The 24,623-nt window shown below is 42.7% G+C and overlaps 1 protein-coding gene across 4 annotated transcripts in view; it reads left to right on the top strand.

The window, feature by feature from the left end:
• NCK2 (NCK adaptor protein 2) overlaps positions 1–24,623 on the top strand; it is a 149,420-nt gene that overhangs the window by 98,052 nt on the left and 26,745 nt on the right. For all 4 annotated transcript variants that reach the window (XM_036028338.1, XM_028516936.2, XM_036028337.1 and 1 more), the window contains exon 3: positions 1,567–1,808. In XM_036028338.1, coding sequence (XP_035884231.1) covers positions 1,583–1,808 — 226 coding nt within the window. In that variant the 5' untranslated portion in view covers positions 1,567–1,582. The remainder of the gene's footprint in view (positions 1–1,566; positions 1,809–24,623) is intronic.

The following is a 24,623-nucleotide window of genomic DNA, read 5'->3' as shown; positions in this document are numbered from 1 at the left end:
TACAGAAGGACACTCCAACCAACTGAGCTACTCGGCTGCTAACTTTTTATTTTAGAATAATTGTATTATTACAGTTTCACCTTAGTGTTGTACATTTTATGGATCTTGCCAAATGTATGATGACATGTATCCACTATTAAAATACCATGCTGAGTATTTTCACTGCCCCCCAAAATCCATGTACTCTGCCTATTCATCCTTCCCCCCCACACACACACCCTTGGAAACCAGAGGTCTTTCAATGTCTTCATAGTTTTGCCTTTTCAAAAATATCTGTAGTTGGAATTGTTAAAGAGAAAATTAGTCATGCCACTTATTAAATAACGCTGGGGCAGATTGGGAGTTTGGCAGTAGAGGAGAGAGATTGGGCTCAACCCCAAACACAAATAGGAAAAGTGGAAGTTTACAGCCAAGGAGCAGGTGGGGGATAGATGAATGGAAAATTCCTAACAGGAAACATTAAAGGGGGTATTCTGGCTAAATTGACCTAACAGTATTCTTCCTAAAGGCAGATCATGGTGGTCAGGCTTCACCTGGGTTAGGGTGGAAGATTCTGGCTAAACCAACTTGGCATGATTCTTGTTAAAATTGAGCAGTGCAGAGTTGGAAATGGAAGTACAAAAGTCAAGGCCTAGTTTAGGAAGAGGATTCAGAGGGACCTGACTATCCTTTATTCAAAGACAGAGTCTTTGTGAGAATCAGATTGATTTCCTTCACTTAGTAATATACATTGAAGGTTTCCCCATATGTTTTCATGGCTTGATAGTTTTTTTTTATTATTACTTTGTAATATTCCATTATCTGGATGTACCACAGTTTATTTATCCATTCTGCTGAAAGACACCTTGATTGCTTCCAAATTTTGGCAATTATGAATAAAGCTGCTATAAACATCTGTGTATAGATTTCAAGAATAATTTTATATTTATAGAAAGGTCACAGAGGTAGTACAAAACATTCCTGTATACCCTTCACTCAGTTTCCCTTAGTATTAACATTTTATATAACCCTGGCACATTTGATAAAACCAAGAGATTAACATTGGTACATCACCATTAAGTAGACTTTACTTGGATTTCACTAATGTTTAGTTCATTCCCCTTCTCTGTTTTAGGTTACAGTACAGGATACCACACTGTATTAATACCACATTTATTTTCATTTTATAGGAAAAATCTAGGTGTTTTCCTAATTATTAAATATGTTCATAAAATTCAGCACATTCTACGAAAGTGGATGTAAACATATAAGGATCTGGTGTTGCTTAATTAGATGAAAACATTTATTTGTGATATTGTTGCTTAGAATTTTTTGAAAGTTTATTTTTGTCTTTGGCGGAGCATGCAGAATTCCCAGTATACAGAATTAAGATTTGTTTTGCTTCTAAACAAAATACTAAAGCTCATTGAAAGAAGGTCATGTTAAGATTGAGTATTTCAAGATGCAGGAGAAAACTGGCTGCCAAGTTGTAATGAAAGCTGTCAATTGCGTAATTTTTCAAGTTGATGCAAAGGATGAAGTGTTTGGTGGTTCTCTAATGAGCATCTCCACATGTTTTGCTGGCAGAAGGACTCCATGAAAGATGACAGAAGAAGTCATTGTTATAGCAAAGTGGGACTATACTGCCCAACAGGACCAGGAGCTTGACATCAAGAAGAACGAGCGTCTGTGGCTGCTGGATGATTCTAAGACGTGGTGGCGGGTGCGGAACACCGCCAACAGGACGGGCTATGTGCCGTCCAACTACGTGGAGAGGAAGAACAGCCTGAAGAAGGGCTCCCTGGTGAAGAACCTGAAGGACACCCTAGGTGAGTGTTCGCAGCATTAGGACCCAGGTTAGAGCTGAGTTACTTCCCATTAAGGAGAGTGAGGAAGCCTGGTTGGCTGTTTTTGAGGAGAGAGTGTTCATCTTTTGAGTCTATGTTTTGTGTGCATGTGTTTTTTAAGGTTCTATTTTAAATACTCACATTTTTCTAGTTGCCTTGTTTTTTAATCTCCGAAAATTAAGACACCAAGATAGAGAAATGTCACGTTTGTCATTTCCTGGAGATTCTCGAGTTTGGAATCTTATGTAAGTTGACACTGCCATGTGTCTTGGGCCCCTGCACATGTTTCTCTCTCCTGACACCAACATTCTAGAGGATCCTGAAGTGGAATTACCACCTCCAAAAATATCAACAGCTCTGCCTATGTCTTTCCATCAGCTCTTTTCTCTCTTACAAAATCCTGTCCCTTTGGCCTTTATGCATACAGAAGGAGATAGTAAGAAGCACTTTGAACCCAGGGAATTTCATACCAACAGTCCTGTATAGTGTCAGCTACATTGGCAACAGGGTGAGCACCAGTGTGATGCCTGAGGCCATCTAGGGTCACTCAGGTGGGGACTGCTGGGTGCTCAGCTCTGTTGGCTCATGTCCAGTTTTCCTCCCACATGCCTTTCTCTTCTCTACTTTTGGGAGATGGGAAGGACCACCTTGAATCACCTGAAGTTAGTGGTGGCCAACCTTCCCTTTGTATTTTGTATGCATATCAGACTGACTTGCAGTAGCTGCTTCAGATTATGTGAGAAAATAATTTTGAGGGCCTTTCTGACCTGCCATTTAAAAAAATTATTGTTGCCTCCTTATGTATCATGGTGTTGTATATGATATGGCGGGTTATCACTTAAGAGTTTGCTATTGCATATTAATATTGAAGTCAGTATTATCACCCATGTTATATTTACTTGAGTTTTTTTCCTCTTTGTTTCTAACGAGAGATTTTTTTTTTCATTTGAGAAGAAAGTGACAGGTGGAAAAACAAAAGAAAATTATACACTGAATGTAGTAGATGTTGCAAAATATTTGTCTTTCATCTAATAAAGTCTTGGAAAGTCTACTAACTCTTCAAAAGCATTTAAAGTCTTCATTAACTGGGCAGTATTTTTGTGTTACGGATTAGGTTATACCCATGATTTGGAGAGATAAATGAAACCCAGGCCTTTGTATGAGTCACACCTACCGACCCGCTATTAGAGATTCTGAGCCTGATGTAGAAATTTCATTTTTCATGAAGAATCTGATTCTCTTTCTACTAAACTGACATCTTTGTTTTCCAAGCAGATCACTGGAAAGAAATATTGTTGTCCTATGCTTATAACTCAATGAACTGTGGTAAAGAAATAAGGTAGCAAGAATAGGCAAATACTTTGAGTGCCTGAGAATAATTTTATGTGTGTTTTCCAATTTCATCTTTTCACCCACAAAGTGCCTTTTTTTTTAGCTACTAAACAGCGTTGACTAGTCTTGTCTTCTATTCATTGTAAAAAATATATATTCTCAAGATTCTCGTAAAAAATGAAATGTCCAGAAACTAAATGAGTGAAACATTGGGAAGTAAAATAAGGCAAAGCAAGCACTCTGATTTAATCTAGAAACTTTCTTGAATACCTTGTCTTTTTTTAACTTCAATGTTTAGAAGGAGAGAAGACAAAGCCTCAAATTAAAACTGTTAACCACATCTTTCACCTAGTGTTTAGTTTTCCCAGCATCTGTGATCAGAGTGGTGGCCAGGTCAATGTGCTTGTGTGCTGAGGGCTCTCAGAACAGAGGAGGCTGGCTCACCCAGTCTTCATGCTGGGCGCTGGGCCCCCGCCCCACCCCTGACAGATGGCCACCCTGCTTTGCTGGAACACTTCAACTTCTAAGTCAGCCAGTTCCATTTTTGGAGAACACAGATTGTTAGAAAGCTCTTCCTTAAATAGAATCAGAGTTTGCTTTTCTTTGCTTTCTCCCCTTGACTCTCACATGCCCTGGAGAGTGACCAGCTCTCCTCCAGGCTCAGTCCCCACTCAGGCACACACTGCCTTGGAAATGTTTGTACTGAGCACTGTACAAATAAAAATACATGTATAATCATATTTTGAATATCCATATCTGTTAGTAGCTGTTGATAGTCATATTCTGAAAGTCAGTGTTTCCATCACCACATACTAGTGCCCCCTTTGTTGTATGTGTTTTTGTTTCAGTGTATCTATCATGCTCCCCCAAAGCCCTGCTTTGGTTGGACAGAGAGAAACCTTGTTACTCAGCATGAGTTTTCATTGTCCTCTTGAGCAATATCAAAGAGAGGGGAGGCCCCCTGACAAGAATCACCAAGGCTGAGAGGCTTCTTAGTCTCTATAGCCAGACTTGACAGGACATTGTTATCAAGAAAGAAAGTGAGAAGACTTTCTGCAGCTCCCCTGCCTCCCAGAGTTCTCCATTGCTAAAAAAAAAAGAGTGCTAAAGTGGTCATGGCTTCCTGTTTATATTGCTGTCACCAGTGTGCTGTCAGAATTGTAGTATGTTTTAGATTGATTACCCAATCAGAATTTATCTCTGCTGTGCATTAAAAGGAGTGAAAACAGCATCAAAAACTACACTGCACATGTTGAGCTTCTAGTAGCTACTCACAGTATCATCCACACCTGTAATTTGTACTGCCAGGGAAATCTACCTTGATTCCTAAACCCATGATAAAATTCCCTGGCAAATGCCTGGTTTGGAAAAATAGCACCAGACTCCTCAGCAAAGTCACAGTGTTATAAATGTGTGTATATTTCTAATTGCAGGTAACTGTAACTCTATCAAGTTCTCTCCTCTGTTCTTATACTCATCTGGTATGTTGATACTGGCGGTACATTAATTTAATCACATCTAATGCTTGGTTAGAGTGACTTTGAGAAAGCAATGCCATTCATGAAAAAAATCTCTCTGTTAGGAAAGAATGACCATTCCTTCTTTTCCTTTAATAATTTATCATTGGATAAAATAATATGAGCTCTTAATTGCTCTTGGGCAAAACATTTATATCTCCTCTCATATTCATCTTATGATCATGAATAGTCAAAGAGAACTTTGCCACAGATTACAAGGAGCAGTGGTGAAGAACCACGCTGCCGGGAGCATCCCCCCGTTGGTATTTTGAAGGGCTCCAACTATGGAGCTCTCCTGCCCAGCCGGAGAGCATTCTTGGGCTATAGTCTGGCCTGGATATGGTGACCTGAGTTATGAAATCACTGGGGTTAGATGTTGTAAAGTGATGTGCTAAACATTTAGATGTGAGGAAGCTGCTCCCAGGGAGGTATTTTTTAAAGATTTTCCTTTGGGCTACTGAAGAACAGTGTTTGTTACCACTTCCTAACAGCGGAAAACCCACCAAAACTCCAAAGGTTGACTCTTCTCATTGGCTAAGTCCAGGTGTTGACTTGGATTACATAAAACGATGCAGTTCCATCTCTAACCTCTGATCCAAGGCACATATGCCCATTGCTAACCCGCTTCCTTAGGCGTCTGGGCCCAAAAGTGAACTGCCACAAGGTTTGCTCCTTGAGCATTTGTCCCTAAGTGACCATACCTAAGGCCAATTAGAAACCTGGCAGTGATTAGGACTCCCACCTCTGTGATTCTAAGCCAGACACAGGAGCAGAGTAGAGCTGCCAAAAGGGACTCCCAGTGCTGTGTGTTAAATAGCCCTTGCACTGGTTTGAGTAATGTTTTTTTACAAGGAGGGGTGGTTCCTGTGGGTGAAATTCACAAGGTTCTTGGAGGCATATCCATGCTAAGATTGGCTTTGGAGTGGCTAAGTGACTTCTCCGAGAATGTACTTCTAGTCAGAGGTATGCAACAGAGATGGCACTTCCACTCAAACTTGAATTTCTACTATAGCAAGTTGAATATCTGGATTTAGTGGTTGGGCATTTGCTAGGACTCTGTGGCAGAGACAGGTACTTAGAACATTAGGAGAAATTTTAGTGACAACCAGTTTTTATTTTAGAGCTGAAAAGCTTATTAGCAAAATTTGAGTAGGGTCCTAGAATTAAACGGTAATAATGCATCGATGTTTATTGCCTGATATTGGCAGTTGTATTGAGGTTCTGACGGATGATGTTGTTTGTGGAAAAACACACAAAGTATTCAAGTGATAGGACATCATGTTGGTAGCTTGCTCTCAAGTGGCTCAGGGAAAATAACGTTCTTGAAGCCGTTCTGTACATTAAAACAAATGGACAGATACAAGAGTAGTTTGGAGACCACCCCAGGGTATAAAGTTGGCTTGGAGCAGAGGAAGCGTAACTTGGCAATGTCAGAGTGCCTTGCCTTTGGCATAAGGCTTTCAGAGATGAGCGGGTACCACTGAACCTGCTGAGATTGGACCTGAAACAAGAGATTAACACCAGGATAAACATGTCCAACTGATCCTTCACCAACGTGGTTTCCCCCAGTATACTTGATCCAGAACTTCCTGTAACCAGCAGGTTCTCTCCATATCATCAGCTTCTATGTAAGGAAATACCTGCTTCTTGCTGGATCAGCCCAGACAGTTCTGAGTCAATTCAATATATGCTTTTCTGTTATAACAGATAGGGAGAGAGTGATAGTCAGAAACAATCTCCTGGGCTCACAGCCTCCGTGGTAGCACAGGATGTGGGGGAATTTTCATATGGACACTGCGGCACTGTGAGTCTTTGCTGTGATTACAGATGTCCTACGCAGGCCTGAACCTGGGCATGTGATTCGTTGTGAATGAAATGTGGGTAATGAGCGGCACAGCCTGTGACTGTGGGAGCCACGTCTGGATTTCCTTTGTCCCTTCCTCACTCTTGTCCCTTCCTTGGAAATCTCTTCTAAGCCACTTCATTCCTTGCTGAGTGAGCTTTGAAAATAATCAAAGACGTTGAAATAGGGATGCAGACATCATGTGCAGATTAGCACTTTGTAACAGGGCATGTTCAGATCAGAAGAGGGAGCTGGCCGGGCATCACTTCCTCTGGCAGGGTATACAGAAAGCATAAGGTTCAGTCTCTGACTTTCTGAAGCTTGTGACATAACTGGGAAAATGACCCTTACAAATAAGCATTCCTCATTTGAACAGTGGCACGGTGGTCCCCATCTGTTCCCCTGGAAACAGGGGCTGGATTGTGCAATTTAGGCCTCCCTTCTGTCCTTCAGGAAGCAGCGTGCATAAAGGTTGGCGGCAGGGGGAGGGGGCAGGCTTCACCACTTATAGTTGAGTGACTTTCAACAGGCTATTGAAAGCTAAGCCTCAACTGTATCATCTTTAAAATGGGGTGATTACTTGTCTCATGAAATTGTTGAACATTGCATTTTATCATTCATGTACACAATGGTGGGGCTGAACTGAGACTTGTGAGAGGAGCTGGGACTTTAATTGAGGGAGGGAGAACACAGTAAAGATAGAAGCTTGAAGCCATGGACCTGTTGAAGGACATTGAGCCAGCTGACTGGAATGAAGGAGGACACTGGGGAGTCCCGAATGGTTGGGGCATGCCACACCATGAAGGCCCCAACCACTGGGCCCGATGGCGTTTGAAAATGGAACCCTTCCCCAAAGGTTTCCCACATGTGGATAGAGGGTTCTTCATCCTGGGTGTCAGGAGGGGACTGGAGGGAACCAGTCAGTCAGCAGGAGGCTGGGAACGAGAGCTCAGTGCGACTCAGGGGTGACGTGGATATCCTGAGCTCCACATGGGAATGGAGGGTGACAGATCCAAGGAATTTTGAAGGGAAATCCAGGATCAGTGTTGACTGGATATGGAACAGCCGGGAGTATCAGTCATGAGTGACTGACTCAAGGGCTTTGAGCTTGACGAATGACCAGCAGAATGGCCGAGAGAATTAGGGAAGTAGGAAGAGAAACAGGCCCTGAGGACAGACCCACTTGAGTTTGAGGTGATGGCAGGACCTCAAATGAAATGAACATAACATTTGTCATGTGACATGGTGACATGAACATGAAAATGTTCATGAATCCCAACTTTGGGAGACACAACATTTAGATTTTTGTCATAATGTATTTACTATTTTTAAGTGACTTTTAGGTTTTTGGACTTCGATACAAATAATTTTCTTTAGGGCCTGTGCTGGAGACCTTACTTTTCTGAAGCAGCTTGTTACATCAGTACCACTGCCAAGCTTTCAGGCTTGGTTTGTGCTGAGGAGGTCCCAGCCTTCAGTTCCCTGTTAAGAGCCACCACCATAGCCCTCACCTGGCAGCGGGGCCACAGGCTCCCCCAGCCAGCATTCCCTGCAGAGAAGTGTGTCAGCCCACACCCCAAAGCCAAACAAAAGGTACAGCAGAAAAATTCAAATTAAGACTTCTAAACTGATTTTATATATGTTTTTCCAGAGTGAACAGTAATAATGATTTCTCTTTGAGTGCCTGATTTGTGCCAGATACTGTGCTGGGTGCCTGCTGCATTTTTGTTTAATCTTCACAATAACCCTAAGGGGAACAAAATCTTTTTTTTTAAGACTTTGTTTTTAGAGAGAGGGGAAGGGAGAGAGAAACATCAGTGTGTGGTTGCCTCTCACACGCCCCCTACTGGGGACCTGGCCTGCAACCCAGAAATGGGCCCTGACTGGGAATCAAACCAGCCACCCTTTGGTTCACAGGCCAGCATTCAGTCCACTGAGCCACACCAGCCAGTACCTAATCATTTTTCATATGAAAAATATTGAGGCTCAGAAGTAAGTGATGTGCCCAAGAACACACAGTAAGTGATGGGGTTGAAATTCAGAGCAGGTCTGCTCTGCCTACAGCCTTTACAGAGATTGATTGCTTCAGGAATTAGGGATTCAGAGTAGGGGTGGGATGATAGATGCTTGGCATGCTTATTGGTGAATTCAGCCGCTCCCTGGCATAGCTCTTGTGATTTCCATCCTTGCTATGGTCCCTTGAATGCTAGGGGACCAGCTCCTTCAGTGAGCATTGCTGTTCCCTGGGCCCAAGGGAGTCACCAATATAATCCCTTTGCCTGATTCCTTCATGTTGAGGTGAGCAAGGGCCACTAATTGACATCACTCCAAAGCTGAATGTCCCAGGCACATACCTCCTTCCTTATAAATTTACTTAAGCATCACTTTTGGGAGCACCAAACATGTCCTCTGGCTGCTACAAGCACAGTGTTTTGCCCGTCTGTGTCATTCAGGGCTTCTTTGTATGACACAGGTTTTTGCCCACAGCTGTTCCTTGGAATCATCATCTCTGAAATGCCTGGATTTTATACATCCTTCATTTAAGACAGGTGTACTCATTTAAAAATTGGAAGAATAAAAATCACCTGTGATCTCATCGCCCAGAAATACTTACTGTGTCTGTAAGCATTTGTGTCTATTTACCCAGTATTTATACACATACATACAAAATCACATTACATGGGTGGGTGACATCTTGCTGTTACCAATACTAGATGTCACAGGGCAGTTAGTCCAGAAAATATCAAGCTCTTTCCTGATCTTGACACATGCTGGAAAGGAGATTTAATGAGCAAACTTGCATATGCTTTCTGGCACGTCAGATGCTCACATGTTTTGTGTATTTTATAAACCATGTAAGAGGAGATGCTGATTCTTTGGGGTGCATCTGTCTTTGAAGTAGTTTGTTTTCCCAGTTGAATGTTCTTCAACAATAGAAAATTACTACTAATCTTTCTGCCTGTCCTTAAACAACTTCCTAAACTGAGTCACTCTCTAAGCAACCAGTTCTTCGTCTCAATAAAGAATGCAAGGCCAGCCCTGGCTGGTGTGCTCAGTGGATTGAGCGCAGGCCTGTGAACCAAAGCGTTGCCAGTTCAATTCCCAGTCAGGGCATGTGCCTGGGTTGCAGGCCAGGTCCCCAGTAAGGGGTAAACTAGAAGCAACCACACATTGATATTTCCTTCCCTCGCTCTCTCCCTCCCTTGCTTTCTGTCTAAGAATAAATAAAATCTCAAAAAAAAAAAAAAAAAAAGAATGCAATGCTGAACCATTCCCCATGAAAAGTTTGTATGTAACATGTGAGGAGATTAAGATATCTCAATTTGATTTGATTTATTTACTTACTCATTTTTGCCTACCAAATATTGAAAAGGACTGTGATAATTTCTGACCTTTGTTAGGGCATTTTTATAACAGTAAATTTAAAAACTGGATTTCCTTATAAAAATTAAGAGAGAATTTAACTTTGAATTAAAGTACACTATGTGGCTATTAATCACAGTTCTTAAAGACCACATTGCAGTTCTGTAGCTTGCAGAACAAAGCAAAGCTTTGTGATTTGATCTCAATTTGATTTTAAACTTTCAACTTAAATTACCGCCTCTTAACATTAAGGAGGGACTCTGGGTTCTCAGAGTCACATTTAACACATCAGATGTACCTTTTCATTCTTTGTTGTATAATCTGCCATTGCCTGAACATAAATTACATAGCAGGTATCATAATTTAGATTCTTTAGAATTCTGTCTTGTGAGATTGTTCACAGGAGGAATGACCTGCCAAATGTATTGCTTACGTAATATGGAAACTTTTATAGTAATTGCGATGCCAGCCACCTAAAATAAACTGGGGTTTGTTTTCGTACATTGCAAGCCTTTTAAGTTTTAGAACAAAAGTGTAAAACAACTAACAACAGATTAGCAGGAGGATAATTACAAAATAGAGACAGATTGTTAAAAAGAATACTAATGGGAAGAAAGCCAGGAGAGACTGGGAAATGGTGAGGGTTCTGCACCCCTGTAAAGTGGAGGGAAGGTGGTGTGCAGTTTTACGTGGGTAAATGAAACCAAATTGCTGTTCTCTGGGCCAAGTGGTACCAGAGAACCACTGAGGAAGGACAAGAACATCAGGTAATGTATTTCTCAACAACTGGCATCTTGGTTGCTTCTTAGTAAAATTGTAATTTACTTCTGTTTTCTAAAGAGCGGAGAACACACACTTTTCTGATGAAAAAGTTACACATGTGGAGCCTTCGGTTTTAGAATAAAGAAACATGAACTCAGAATGCCTAGGAATTAAAGTAAAATCTCCCTACCAATGTAGTTTGTGACTGCATTTCCCCATATGGCATACTCTCCTATTTAGACTCTATGCATATGTCTCAAATGTTCGTTTTCTCTATTACACAGCCCTGTGTGTGCCCTGGGGACAGGCATGAGTGCAGAGGGGGTGTTTGCTTACTGGCGTGTGCTGTGATGTACACTACTGAGCACCAGAGTGCTGTGAGGCCAGTGCTGGCACCTCCTTCTGTGCCCCCTCTCCCTTGGAGAGCCCCACCTGGTGCTTACCACTGCTCCCTGGACACCCATGCTGGGCCAGGTCTAATGGGTGGCCCTAGCTAGGCAAGCTGGGTGTTTCTCAGCACAGCATCCTTCATGTACTCAAGTCCTCTTTGGTCTAGCAGTTGGGCCCTGGGATCAACCCCTTCAAGCTGTCAGTGCTTTCTCCTCTTAATTCATCATTGCCCTGTCTGCTTCTGAAGTCAGATTCTATGACTGCCCCAGGTGGTCCCCAATGGTTCTTAAGAGGTGGAAGCCACCTGAAGGCAGCTCTTTGTAACACTTTAAGGCTGTATCTGCCTGGTTTCCCCAAGGAAGCAGGTTGCCCTATGGCAGCTGTCTTCAGGCATCTCACTTGATTCTGCATTTTTTATTTTTTAAGGAGTAAAACAGTTGATTGTCTAAGTTGGAAATTTTACAAGTGGATGTTTGGAAGTAGAGCATGAGTTAGTAGTGAAATTTTAGTTGTTCTTATGCTACTAATTTAAGTTGATGCAATCTACAATATTTAAACTAGTGTGCTAAGAAAAACAGTGCAGTGGACAAAGCTGGCTATGAGAATCAAAAAAGGCCACTTGGTCCCCTTATGGTTCTATGTTTTGTTTTGTTTTCATAGCCTGGTAGGTACAGTTAAGTTGAAAAGTGAAGTTCACTCGTTAAAATGTAGAATTTTAGAATACTAGAAAAGGCCCTGAAGATAACCTCGTCCAGAGCTTTTCTCTGAAAATCAGGCAAGTTGAGTGACTTGTCCAGGGCTGCAAGCGTTCTTCACAGCAAAGCCAGGAGCAGGCCTTGGAGCCCCAGGCTGGGTGTGGTCCACCCTTTCCTGGGTGGAGACAGGAACCCAGTTACCTCCAAGACCTCCTCTTGGAATACAGGCAGGGAACGAACCTGCGACCTCTGTAGGACCCCGTGTCTCAGTAACCAATGTTTGCCTTGCTGAAAGCAGCATGTGATCTCCCGATCCTTTGCCTATTTCAGCTTGGAAGATGGGGCTCTTTTTTCACTTCCTACATGAAGGCCCACTTTGCATTATTGAGCATCCTCTCTGTGCCTTCCATAAGGACTCTGTCTCAACCCAGAGAGCAGGAGGGAGGTGAGACCTGCTCCCCAGGTCCATTTTAGGGAAAAAACAGATGTGTGTGCATCTCTGTTGCAAAAGCACCACCTATTCTTATCTCCATTGATTCTGCCTTTGTCCTCCAGGGGAAAGGAAAACAATTAGATGATATAATAATGGGAATAAATAACAACGACAGCTATCATTTGAGCTCTTCCTATGTACCAGACACTACATTAAGTATGGTCTTCAGTTATTGGACCCTCCTAGTAGCCCACGAAGTGTCACTGACACCCCTGTGTTACAAATGAAGAAACTGAGGAGTAGAGATGTTACAGAATGGCCAAGGTCTAAAGTTAGTAGGCACGGAAGCTGGGTTTGGAACGTGGTCTGAGAAAGTTGTCTGGGGTCTAGTTCAGTTGTCTTTGCCAAACACTTGCCACCTACATAAATATGCTGTCCCTTTTGTCATTTTCATTTACTTACCACATTTTATTTTACTTAGGTATGGACTCGAAAACATGTATGCATGCTAAACTTTTGTCAGTAGATTGACATGTTAGGTAATGTTGCAGAATGTCATATCTAATCCTTTTGAATATACACCCTTTGCATATTTAAAAATGCTTGTGCTAATAGATCTGGATATATGTGTTGAGAGGTACTAAATATGTATTGTTAATTAAAATTTTTCATTAAAATATTTTAAAAATGCTTTTCATTGGCATTTGTGCTACCACTTGATTTTCACATTTGATAGAGAATTCTGTAATTCTCAACTATTTTGTTCAGGCTTAAATATTCAGTCATGTTATTGGCCTGCTGCTCACAAATGAATAGGCTTTCTTACAAACAAGGATGGAAATTCCAGAGCAGAGTCCTGGACACAGGGACCCATGTGGTGGTGGGCCCTTTGTCCCTGACACCTGTCCCTCTGGGCTGGCTCCTTATATATCCACCCCATTAGAAGTGGGCATAGGGACAGGGATGGTGGCTCATCCCTGCCTTTAACCCCTCCCCAGTCTGTGTATCTGCCTCAGGATGGCAGCTCCTTTCATTTTAGGAGTCCCCTTCATCCCTCGCTTTTAGACCGCCCCCTCCCTCTACTTGGGAATTTTGTATAGCACACAGCAGAGTGCCTTAGTAAGAGTTACAGAGTAAGTAGTAAACACCTCAGTTACAGAGTAAGTGGTAGACACTTCAGATGCACAGGCCTGGGAATAATGAAAGTCAGTCTCCTTTGGAGTGATTCATTCCAGTTTAGGGGGTGAGCAGAGAGGGGGTGCATCAGGAACTTGCGTACCTCGGACCCCTCAGACATAGCCCAGCCACAGTAGCGCCTTCCACCCTGGCCACTGGCCTTCCAGGTGTGAGAGTGCCTGGCACATAGTAGGCTCTCAAACTTTTGTTGAAGGATGGAAGGAAGAAAGAGTTGTAGGGAGGGCTTGGTGTGGTGTGTACTTGGTGGGGGGCAGGGGTTGCTAATTGCAACATTGGTGTGCCCTAGGCAATCCTGTTAACACTCCTGGCAACATAGGTGGGGATTACCCAAGAGATCAGATTGGAAGGATGAGGGAGTACATACATAACTGGTGGTGAGACTTCTGGCCAAGATGGAGGCATAAGTAGACACACTGTGCCTCCTCACACAACCAAGATAGGGACAACAACAATTTAGAAACAGAGTAACAACCAGAACTGACAGAAAATTGAACTGTATGGAAGTTGGACAACCAAGAAGTTAAAATAAACACATTCATCCAAACCAGTAGGAAGGGCAGAGTCGGGCAGCTGAGTAGAGTTGGGCATCTGGACGGAGAGGGGTCATGGCACAAAGAGCGGTGGGACCTGGCACATAAGGCACGCCAGGCACACAAGACCACAGCGGGCAGACCCTGGGTGCACAGACAGTGCCTGGCAGACCTTGGGCTCGGGGTGGCAACCGGCAGACCCAACAAGGCGGTGATTGTGAAGCAAGGCGCTGCACACAACCCAGGATCCCAGCGCTGGGAAATAGAGCCTCGGGGCACTGATTGAAAACACTTGTGGGGGTTGAGGCACAGGGAAAGACTCACAGGAGAGTTCACTGGAGAGACATATGGGGTCCTAAAACATGCACAAGCCCACCCACACAGGAATTAGCACCATTTGCCTGGGGGAAGCAGTGGAAGGTACTGAAGTACAACAGAGATCAGAGCAAGTGCCATTGTTCCCTCTCAGACCCCACCCCCACATAAAGCGTCACAGCACGGCTACTGGGTTGTCCCACCCTGGTGAACACCTAAGGCTCTGCCCCTCATACAGAACAGGTGTGACAAGACCAAAAAAAAAAAAATGGCTCAAACAGGAAAAACAGATCAAAGCTCCACAGCAAATACAGCTAAGTGACCAAGTGATAGCCAACCTATCAGATGTACAGTTCAAAGCACGGGTGATCAGGATGCTCACAGAATTGGTTGATTTTGGTTGCAAATTAGATGGAAAAATGAAGGCTACACTAAGTGAAATAAAGGAAAATGCACAGGGGACCAATAGTGATGGGAAGGACTCAAATAAATGTAGTGGACCAAAAGGAAGAAAGAAACTGGTAAACAAACACAAAAGAATAAAGAAACAAGAATTTTTTAAAAAATGAGAAGCTTAGGAACCTCCAGGACATCTTTAAACATTCCAACATCCAAATTATAGGGGTGCCAGAAGAGGAAGAAGAGCAACAAGTGGAAAACTTACTTGAACAAATAATAAAGGAGAACTTCCCCAATCTGGCAAAGGAAATAGACTTCTGGGAAGTTCAGGAAGCTCAGAGAGTCCCAAAGAAGTTGGACCCAAGGAGGAACACACCAAGGCACATCATAATTACATTACCCAAGATAAAAGTGGAGAAGAGAATCCTAGAAGCAGCAAAATGATAAGGAGACAGTCACCTACAAAGGAGTTCCCATCAGACTGTCAGCTGATTTCTCAAAAGAGACCTCACAGGCAAGAAAGGGCTGGAAAGAAGTATTCCAAGTCATGAAAGGCAAGGACCTACATTCCAGATTGCTCTATCCAGCAAAGCTTTCATTTAGAATGGAAGAGCAGATAAAGTGCTTCTCAGACAAGGTCAAGGTAAAGGAGTTCGTCATCACCAAGCCCTTATTTTATGAAATGTTAAAGGGACTTATCTAAGAAAAAGAAGATAAAAAACATGTATAGTAAAATGACAGCAAACTCACAATTATGAACAACCACACCTGAAACAAAAACAAAAAGAAACTAAGCAAACAGCTAGAATGGGAACAGAACCACAGAAATGGAGATCATGTGGAGGGTTAGCAACAGGGGAGTGGGAGGAGGAGAGGGGGAAAAGATACAGAGAATAAGTAGCATAGATAGTAGGTAGGAAATAGACAGGGGGAGGGCAAGAATAGTATGGGAAATGTAGAAGCTCAAGAACTTATGACACATGGACATGAACTAAAGGGGGGGAATGTGGGTGGGAGAGGGTGTGCAGGGTGGAGGGGAATGGAGGGGAGTAATGGGACAACTGTAATAGCATAATCAATAAAATGTATTTTTTAAAAAGCTGGTGATGAGACAGGATAGAAAGTGGAGTTTGTTAAGTGAGCAAACATTTACTGAATGCCAGGCCCTGAGGCCACGAAATGACTAAACATGGTCTTTCTCAGGTAGATAAATACAGTTCTGTGAGGTGGGTGCTGATGTCGAGGTCAAGGAGTGCTCCGAGTCTGTGGGTGGGGAAGGCTGAGTTTCTCCTAAGAAGTGACATCACATCATTTTACTTCCATTTACAAATCTTAGTGCCCAGCAGACTTGGGATCGGCCTTGTTTTACTGTGGGGAAAGGCCATGGTGAGTAAGTTCCTCGCTGACACACGTCCTGCTCATGAGCACATGGTGGTTTTCCACAGGCCAGCTTGCCTGTATCTGGTCAGGGACATGCAGACTGAGCATTTGTAAAGGACATTGGTTACTTACAAAAGCCAGATTTAAACTACTAGAGGAAGAAAGTTTCCAGACCCACCTTAATGTTCAGTTTCCTTTGTTTTTAGCACATCCAGGCTGTCAAAAGGATATATTCCTCCCTGTTGTTGTTAGGACCTTGCAGAGCATGGATACAGCAACAACCGTAAGGCTGGGATTTTTTGTGAATGCACTTGGTGCCCAAAGAGGCACAGAAAGACCCAAAAAGCCATCACGGCTTGCATTTAGTCCTTTATCTCAGAAGGACTCAGTAAGTCCTCTTCTTTAAGTATACCCGGTTCCTAATGGTGAGTCTGCAGTGCCAGGTAAAGAGTATTCCCTACCAGCGGGACACTCAGGAGAGAATTAGGTTAGCTTTTTGCTTTGCCTGACATGGTTCTTCTGCAAGCCCCGATGGGACATGTCTTTGCTGCAGCGCTGCCTTGCCCTCCAGCTCCATTCCACTGGCCAGAGCACTTCCCCAAGAAGTCTTGCACCTCTTGCTCGCAGCTGATGTAGTCTGCGTTCTCTTCTGCACACACATTCCCTCTGCTCCCAAGCTGATTTGTGTCCAGTGGTTAGTAACTTGAGCCTCTGTGTAACAAAAAGAATAGATGCTGACTGAAGCAGCTGAGTGATGGCCTTGATGCTTGCTTCTAATTTGACCTAGATCTGGCCTTGTCTGAAATCATTTTATACTGGTGAGCCTGTCCCATTCTCTTGAGCTGCCCTTGGGGTTTCTCCAACAACCATGCCTAAGAAACTGGCCACAGCGAATGCATTTGGGCCTATCCTAAGTCAAATCTGATCACCTCCAGAAAATTGAGGTTAGATCTTATTGGTCAATTAGGCCAAAGGTCTGTGGCCATCCAGTGTCACATATTTCTCATTGTGGCTCTTGTGGTGGTAAATATTTTAAAGCCAAGGTTCTCTGGGTGTAGGGAACACGTACACCAGCCCGGTGGTTAGTCATGACAAGGTAGTGAAGTCTGTGCCTCCACCCCCTACACTCTCACTCCCACACCCAAACTTGGCTGCCCACAAAGTATTTCTATGTCCTTTTCAACTTACCAAGTGGAGTAGTCCTCCCTGAGCCCCGGTTTCACCTTACGCAGTTTCAATTACTTGGGGTCAACTAATATCTGAAAATATTAAATGGGAAGTTCCAGAAATAAACAATTCGTAAGTTTTAAATTGCACACTCTTCTGAGTAGTGTGACGAAGTCTTGTGCAGCTCTGCCCCATCCCACTGGGCTGTGGACGATCCACGCCATCCAACCACCCACCCACTGGTCACTTAGCGACCCGGCTTCAGGTAGACTGCCTCGGTATCACAGTGCTCGTGTTTATGTCTCCCTTATTTTACTTGATAATGTCCACAAAGCCATTCACATAACTTTTATTACAGTATACTGTTAAAATTGGTCTATTTTATTATTAGCTGCTGTTGTTAATTATACCTAATATATAATTAAGCTGTATCATAGGCATGTACATGTAGGAAAAAATGATACAGGGTTTGGTATTATCTGTCGTTTCAGGCATCTGCTGGGTGTGTTAGAATGCATCCCTCTGTGGATAAGAGGGCCCACTTTTCTAAGTGGGAATAAAGTTTGGTGTATTGAAGGAGCTGGAATGGGAGAGGAGAAGTGAGAGTTGGGGGAGGGTATGAATTTTTGTGGGGTTTTTTTTTTTTTTCAGAGCTCTTAATTGAAGTGACAGAAAGTAAATTTAAAAGTAGATAAAGAAAAGTCGGAGGAGAAAATTTAAAGAAGGATTATCTCACATCATTGGGTAGTATGGTTGGATCTAAGGACTCAACACAGGTCATCTGGGTTCTCTCTCTCTCCCTGGGCCTCATTCCTGCTCTGTCCATCATTCTTTACATAGATGCTTAAGAGAAGGCTTCTGGGCAGCTTAAAACACAGCAGAGAACGGCTGCATTTTAAATGGCCTTTTTTTTAGAAATCTTAAGTGTAGTAAATTTAAGAGTTTTTCCCCTTTATATATTCAAGATTTTGGTCATAAATGTTAGAACTGGATATTCTCTGAAAAGGGGGAGCTAATCTTACCAACCTACCTAGTTTTTTTAGTAAATACAACTTGTATGGACCTATTACAATATGAAAAGCTACTATAAACCAAATATTACTAACTCTTATATGAAAACTTGCTTTGGTCACTTTGTACATTAATCAGATCTTATCAGAACTCCTTAGCATTTAATAATAAAAGACTTTTGTAATTTTTAGTTTAATAATAGATTCTAACTCTAATGGGAGAAGCCCCCACAAATTAATAACCCCTATTCTTAGTATAGATGGTATTTTAAGCACAAGAAAGCTTTATAGTTAAATTTGGTTTGTGTTACAGATCTGATTAGTAACAAAAAATAAAATGTCTTTGCTATGGAACTCTTAAAACTTGCATGCTGCCAACATAAGTCTGTAAGTCTATGGTAGAGAATTTTTATGAGTTAATTTGAGCCAAATTGCCAGTTGCCAGGATCAAAATATTATCAGATTGAGAGAATGCTCCTGAGGATGGCAGTTTTGCAGCTTATTTTATACATTAAAACTGAAGAAGGAAACGTAAGAATGGTTACATGAAATCCATTGGTGGTAGATTAAGGGGACAGGAAATCTCTGAGATTGGATAAGAACAGAGACTAGTACTTCTTTTACATTGGTGGGTACTGGTTTACATTTACAGCACATAGAGGTGCTGTATGGGGCAGGGGATAAGATAAAGAAGGGTTCTGTGGTCTCTGCTCTGGTACCCTGAGGGATGTGGAAAAGGAGATTACTGTGACATTCCAAAGGTGTGTTACCTTAGATGCAAAAAATAGACAATAGGCAGGCTCAGCTCAAGTCAAGATTGACTTTTGTCAGAGAGGATACTGGCCTAGGACTTGACCTGCTTTTAGTTGGGAATTTTTTTGTGCAGATCCTCTGTGGTTACTTCAGGTGTGGAGTTTGTAAGTCCCACCATGCAGGCCTCCCCTTGTCAGGTTTCCTGTGTGTCCACTTTTTCATGCACCGCACATTATTCTAATGAATTGGCTTGAATATATTTCTGAATGATCAAATTTGTTTGATGTTTACCTTAAATCTCCAAAACTCCAGCTGGAAGATGACAGTTAGAATATATTTTTAAATCACCTGTTATAACATTCCTTTATCTTAAAAGGAGTATATAAAAGTTTTTGACTTAAAAATCACTAACAATAATATATAACATATTCAAACTTTCATTAGAACTCAGTCTTTAATGTATGTAATATTATTCAAGAGAGTTAAATTTGCTTATTATTATCAATGAAAATGAAACTCAAGATCATAGATTCAATAGCTTGGTGCCACAGAATTGTTACAAAACCTGAGAAGTGTATACAAGCACACCTCAGAGGTATTGCAGATTTTGATCCAAACCGCAATAAAGTGAGTGGTCTGTCTTTTAGCTGGTGGAGGGTCTTGTGTTTGGCTTTTTAAAAATGCAACATCTATGAAGTGCAATAAAGCAAAGCAGAATAAAATGAGTATGCCTGTAGTTTTAAATCCAATTGAGCTTTTTGACACTGAAAATTATACTGTTTGCTCACAGGTTGAGAAGTACCATTGCTGATGCTGCACATGTTATTTTTTTATTCTTATTATATGCAAGTAAAGTTCATTACACAAATTGTGGTTGGTCTTTAATGTGACAGCTATGGAGGTAGACCTGTCAAGGAGCTTGTTCGTATCCTCCCTTGGCCACAAACCTAGTCCATTCCAGGCGGCTTGTCCTCAGAGGTCTGTGTCCTTGCTGTGCAGTCTGGCTGCTAACTCACCTGGACACCTGGGGCAAGCACTTGGCCTCTCCAGGACTTTCCCCCACTTCATCTGTGGAAAATTATCCAGGACCCTCCTACTCAGGACCCCTGGTAGAGCAAAGAGAACATTGGAGCTGCTGGTGGGGGTAATGTGGGGGGCAGGGGATTTGGGTTCTTATGTCTTACTGATCTCCTGGGCAGCACACACACAGGACTCCAGGCCACTCCCCACAGCAACAGCCTGAAACAACTGAGCAGGCTAAGATTTCTTCTAGATCTTAAATGCCACAACTTTATGATGATAGATTTGAGGAAACTGAATTGTTTTCAGAGCCTAATCTCCAGGGTAGAAGTTCAGATCCTAGTCACTCCTGAACTTCATGCCATGTATGACAATGTCTTTTTTTTTATGGTAATTTCCATTCTTTGTCTTTTGTGTGTGTGCAAAGCTGTGGTAGTTTATACATTATTGAACAAGCCGTGGAGGAAATCATCACTTTGCAAAAAGGGTTACCATCACTTAATACAGCATACCAGCAATTGGAAAGGTTTCCTAACAGTTGCATTCTAGATATTCTCATTCTTAATATGATTTGTCCAAAGCACGTAAGTTTGCAGTAAAAACTCCAACTGTGCAGTTGGATTTTGTGGTTAACTAGAAAACTAAAAGAAAAGCACATCATTTAAAGTCCCAGATTTTACTCCACTGCTACTCCCCAGTGCTCAATAAGTCTAATGTAGCAGGGACTGGTACCGCCTGGTATCCTGCAAGGTGTGGCTCCCATACCTGAGAGAGACAAGAGGCTGTAGCGAAGGGTAAAGCCAGGCCATGTATACCTCCTCAGGGGAGTTCTTCCCGTCCATGGCCCAGGCTGCAGAGGAAACCAGGATCTGGCCATGGTGGGCAGGCCTCAAGGAAAACTGCTGGAGATTGTGTTCTGAAATACAGTGCAGAGATGGGGCAAGTCAGGCTGGTCATGAGGGCTTTTGGTCTGCTAACTTTGGGTTACTTACTGTTTACCTATAATAAATAAAGATGGCCTGAGACTTTGCAAAATGGGTGTGAGGATTTGCCTCTCCTACTGGGAAAATATGTAAAATTTTAAAAGGAAAAAACTCACCTGATCCTTATTAATACATTGGAGTTCAAGATATTTTACTTACAACTGGGTTAGATGGTATGACTTTCATTAAAGAAGAAGAAACAAAACAAGGTGTGTAGTAAAAATATATATACAGAGAAAGTGGGAGCAATGGAATTCCCATAACACCTCCTTCCTTAAAAGGAAACAGATTTGCCTTAAAATTAGAGATGTCACTTGAAGCCAGGACACCGCCATGCATCCAGGACTCGGGGCTCATAGTCATACCTCTCTCCTCTCTGCTTGGATGCAGCAGCACTGCTGTCCCTTGTCACCCACACGTGACCCATGCTGCCTGTTCTACATTCAGAGCATGCCCTTTGAGATCTCAGCTGTCACATGGCACTGGTCACGTGGCTTCATGGTTCCTCGTGATACATTCCTTATCCCAAATCTTCATTCCCTAAACTTCAGCCCCACTTCCACCTGGAGACATAGGGGCCATTTTCATTTCCTAGAATTAGAGGAAATGTACCTTGCTGTTTGGGCAGGCCAATGGGGCATTGTAAGAACAGATTCTTGACCCCTCAGTTCAGAGTCCTGCCATGCTGCACATCAGCCTCTAACAGAACTGTTCTTGACTATTATTTTTATTGGGAGTACAGGTCTGTTTCTCATCACTAGCTATGTGTGTTGGACCAGTCCCTGATCTCTTTTAGCATTTGTTTCCCCATCTGCAGAAATGGGGGGGGGGGGGGGGGCGTGCCCTCTTTGTCCAGAACTGTTATGAGGGCTCAGATAATGGAGGTGTCAATGAGGTCATTTCTTCCCTATGCCCAGACACCTGCCTCTTGAATTTCACTGCACCAGCAGCTACATATAATAGTGCCCCCATGGAGTAAGATTTCCCAGGTGCCAAAAGCCTAACAGGCAAACTTTCTATTTTGGCGGTTGTCTGACACTAGTAGGCTCATGGGCAAGAGCATTAAAAAAGGACTGTGGACCTCTCCTTGTAAGACACTGTTCTGAGAAAGAAATTCAAAGCCCCAGATCAGTTAATAAGAGTAACAATTTTTATCATTCTTAGAGCACTTCCTGTGCTTTACACATATAATCCGAATTTGGGTACCTGTTATGGGCTATTACATCCCCCAAAATTCATACATTGACATCTTACTCCCTAGTAAGTCAATGTGTGGCTGTATTTGCTGCAGGGCCTTTAAAGAGATAATTAAGTTAAAATGACTAGAGTGGACCCTAATCCAGTGTGTCCGGTGCCCGTGTAAAAAGAGGAAATTAGGAGCATATACACACACACACAGAAAAGCCATGTGAAGACACAGAAGGCAGCCATCTGCAAGCTGAGGAGGGAACCCTCAGAGGGAAGCAACCCTTGATGTTCTACTTCTGCTTGCAGAACTGTGAGAAGATCAGTTTCTGCTGTCGCAGCCCCAGTCTGATACTTTGTTAGGGCAGCTGCAGCAGACCGACACAGTGCCCAAGAGCACACAGCTAAGTGGCCTGCTAGGATTTCCCCTGGGATTAGGCTCTTAGTCACCCTTCTGTAACCATCACCACCACCCCCACCCCACACAGAGTGGCCTCAAAGATTGTTTAGATTACAAAGCAAAACAGTTCAATTTTCCATGGTGTGGGTGCTGTGTAGAATGTCCCAGTCTTGATAGAGAAACTAAAATTCCATATAGGCAGGGAGTGTGCCTGCCTCATTTATCTTGCTCTCCCCAAAGTCTAGGATGGTGTCTGGCAGGGAGGAACTCAGTGGCTGAAGTAACTGAATTATTTTGTTGGAAAAAAGCAAGCAAAGTAGTACATTCCTTCATAAACGGGTTGCAGACTGTCTTCAACAATGTATTATGCTAAGGTCTAACATTGTCTGCTCTGCTGATCTTGACACCTTTATGTCCTGGTGAATATTCTAAAACTTGATCTTCCATAAGTATTTTTTTCAGGTGGCTTGTGTTGTAAGTTTTTAAATGGTCTATTAAACAGTTACGTTTAAATGTTATTTCTTGAAATCTTTGTTACCAATAAAAATTGAACAGCCTGGTCATTTCTGCTTCAGTGCTTCAGTGTGTGGACTGCTTTGTGAGGTTTGCAATACCTGTGCCTTCTGGATGGGAGTTTCCTTTCATGAGCTGCCTTGTCTTCTGGATCACAAAGCTGTGGAATCATCACAGTGCTCTCTCACTGCATAGTGAGACCGTTCTAGGTTGGAAATCACGTGAAGGGATTTGTTCTAAGATTTAGAGGTTCATGTTTCCATGTAGAGCAAGTTAACTCTTGAGTAGAAATCTAAATTTTATGCTTGGTCTAACATCCCGCCTAGCTCCTATATCCCTTTCCCATGTACTCGAGTGTACTTGCCATGGCACGGAAAGGTACAGTACAGCGGTGAGTTTAAGGAATGGGTGTGTTCACTTGACACCCACTTCACATCAGTGTGCTGTCACTCCACGTGTGCCTTCAATTTGGCTACACTCTGTGGGTGGCACTGACCTGGGAAGTGTCTGCTCTAGAGGCAGCGCCTAGATGTCCACAGTGCAGGATGGTCAGGATGCAGCACTGTATTCCTCCTGACCTGCTCAGCAAGGAACCAAAAATGAAGGCAGTTCTCAGGATCATTCAGTCTTTACTCCAGTTTTAGAGATAAAAGGTGAGAGAGATACAGGCTACCCATTAAAGTGATTTAGTGTCATTTTGGAAAATAAAATTAAATTAAATATCTGCAAATGGCTGCAGTTTCCGTACCATCATAATCTCCATGTTGAGGAAGTTGGAGGTAGTCAGGCGGCTCAACCAGTCCAGGGGCACACCTCAGCCCTGCGGACCGATGTGCCTTCCTCCCTAGGCTCGCTTCTCAAGAAGGCTCCGGAATTCTGGATTTCAACCAGGTTAAAGCATTTAGCCTTAGGGTTTTTCAAACTTACGGTTGGGAAGAAGTAACTTTCACATTACAACCCCCCACATAATAACTGAAGTGACAATACTGTATTTGATGCATTTTAAAATTTCGTATTTCATTCCCCTTAAAAAAAAAAGGTTATACATACATATAGTCTGGTCACAACTCATGGAATTGATTTTATGATCCACTAGTGGGATTTTGGTCACAATAAGAAAAATTCTGCCTTAGAATTAATGTATTAGGGAATTTTTCACTAATCACAACCTGTTGTGGTAAGCAAGCCTTCTGCTTTGAAAGAAAGCAACTGCAAGATGAGAAGAAAGGGGAAGGGTATGGGTCTCTGCCTGGTGGGGAGCCTTGGGAAGGCACAGTGTCCTGGAGAGGAGAGGGTGGACTGGCCTGAGGGGGCGCAGGTGGGAATGGGGAGGAGGGGAGCTCTGCTTGCTGAAATCTGAACCCTCTTAGAACAGGCCTTTTGAGTTCATTTAGCCCAACTTCCTACCCAGTACAAGAATGTGAAGACATCTTATCTGAGCCTTTATCGCTTAGTTTTCTGTCTTGAGTGGCACAGGAATTCTGTAATCATTCCCAAAGGAAACTGACTTTCTATTGTTTTGTTATCTTCTATGCTGCTGGTATTCTGGCATTTTTTAAAGAGTCAAGCAAAGAGGTCAGTTTTAGTCATTCCCAACTGTTAGGCAGCCA

Source organism: Phyllostomus discolor, chromosome 6 (assembly GCF_004126475.2).
Source record: "Phyllostomus discolor isolate MPI-MPIP mPhyDis1 chromosome 6, mPhyDis1.pri.v3, whole genome shotgun sequence".
In the NCBI taxonomy this organism is placed as follows: Eukaryota; Metazoa; Chordata; class Mammalia; order Chiroptera; family Phyllostomidae; genus Phyllostomus; species Phyllostomus discolor.
The sequence above is the reverse complement of the archived record's forward strand: the minus strand, read 5'-3'. Positions and strand labels throughout refer to the sequence as shown.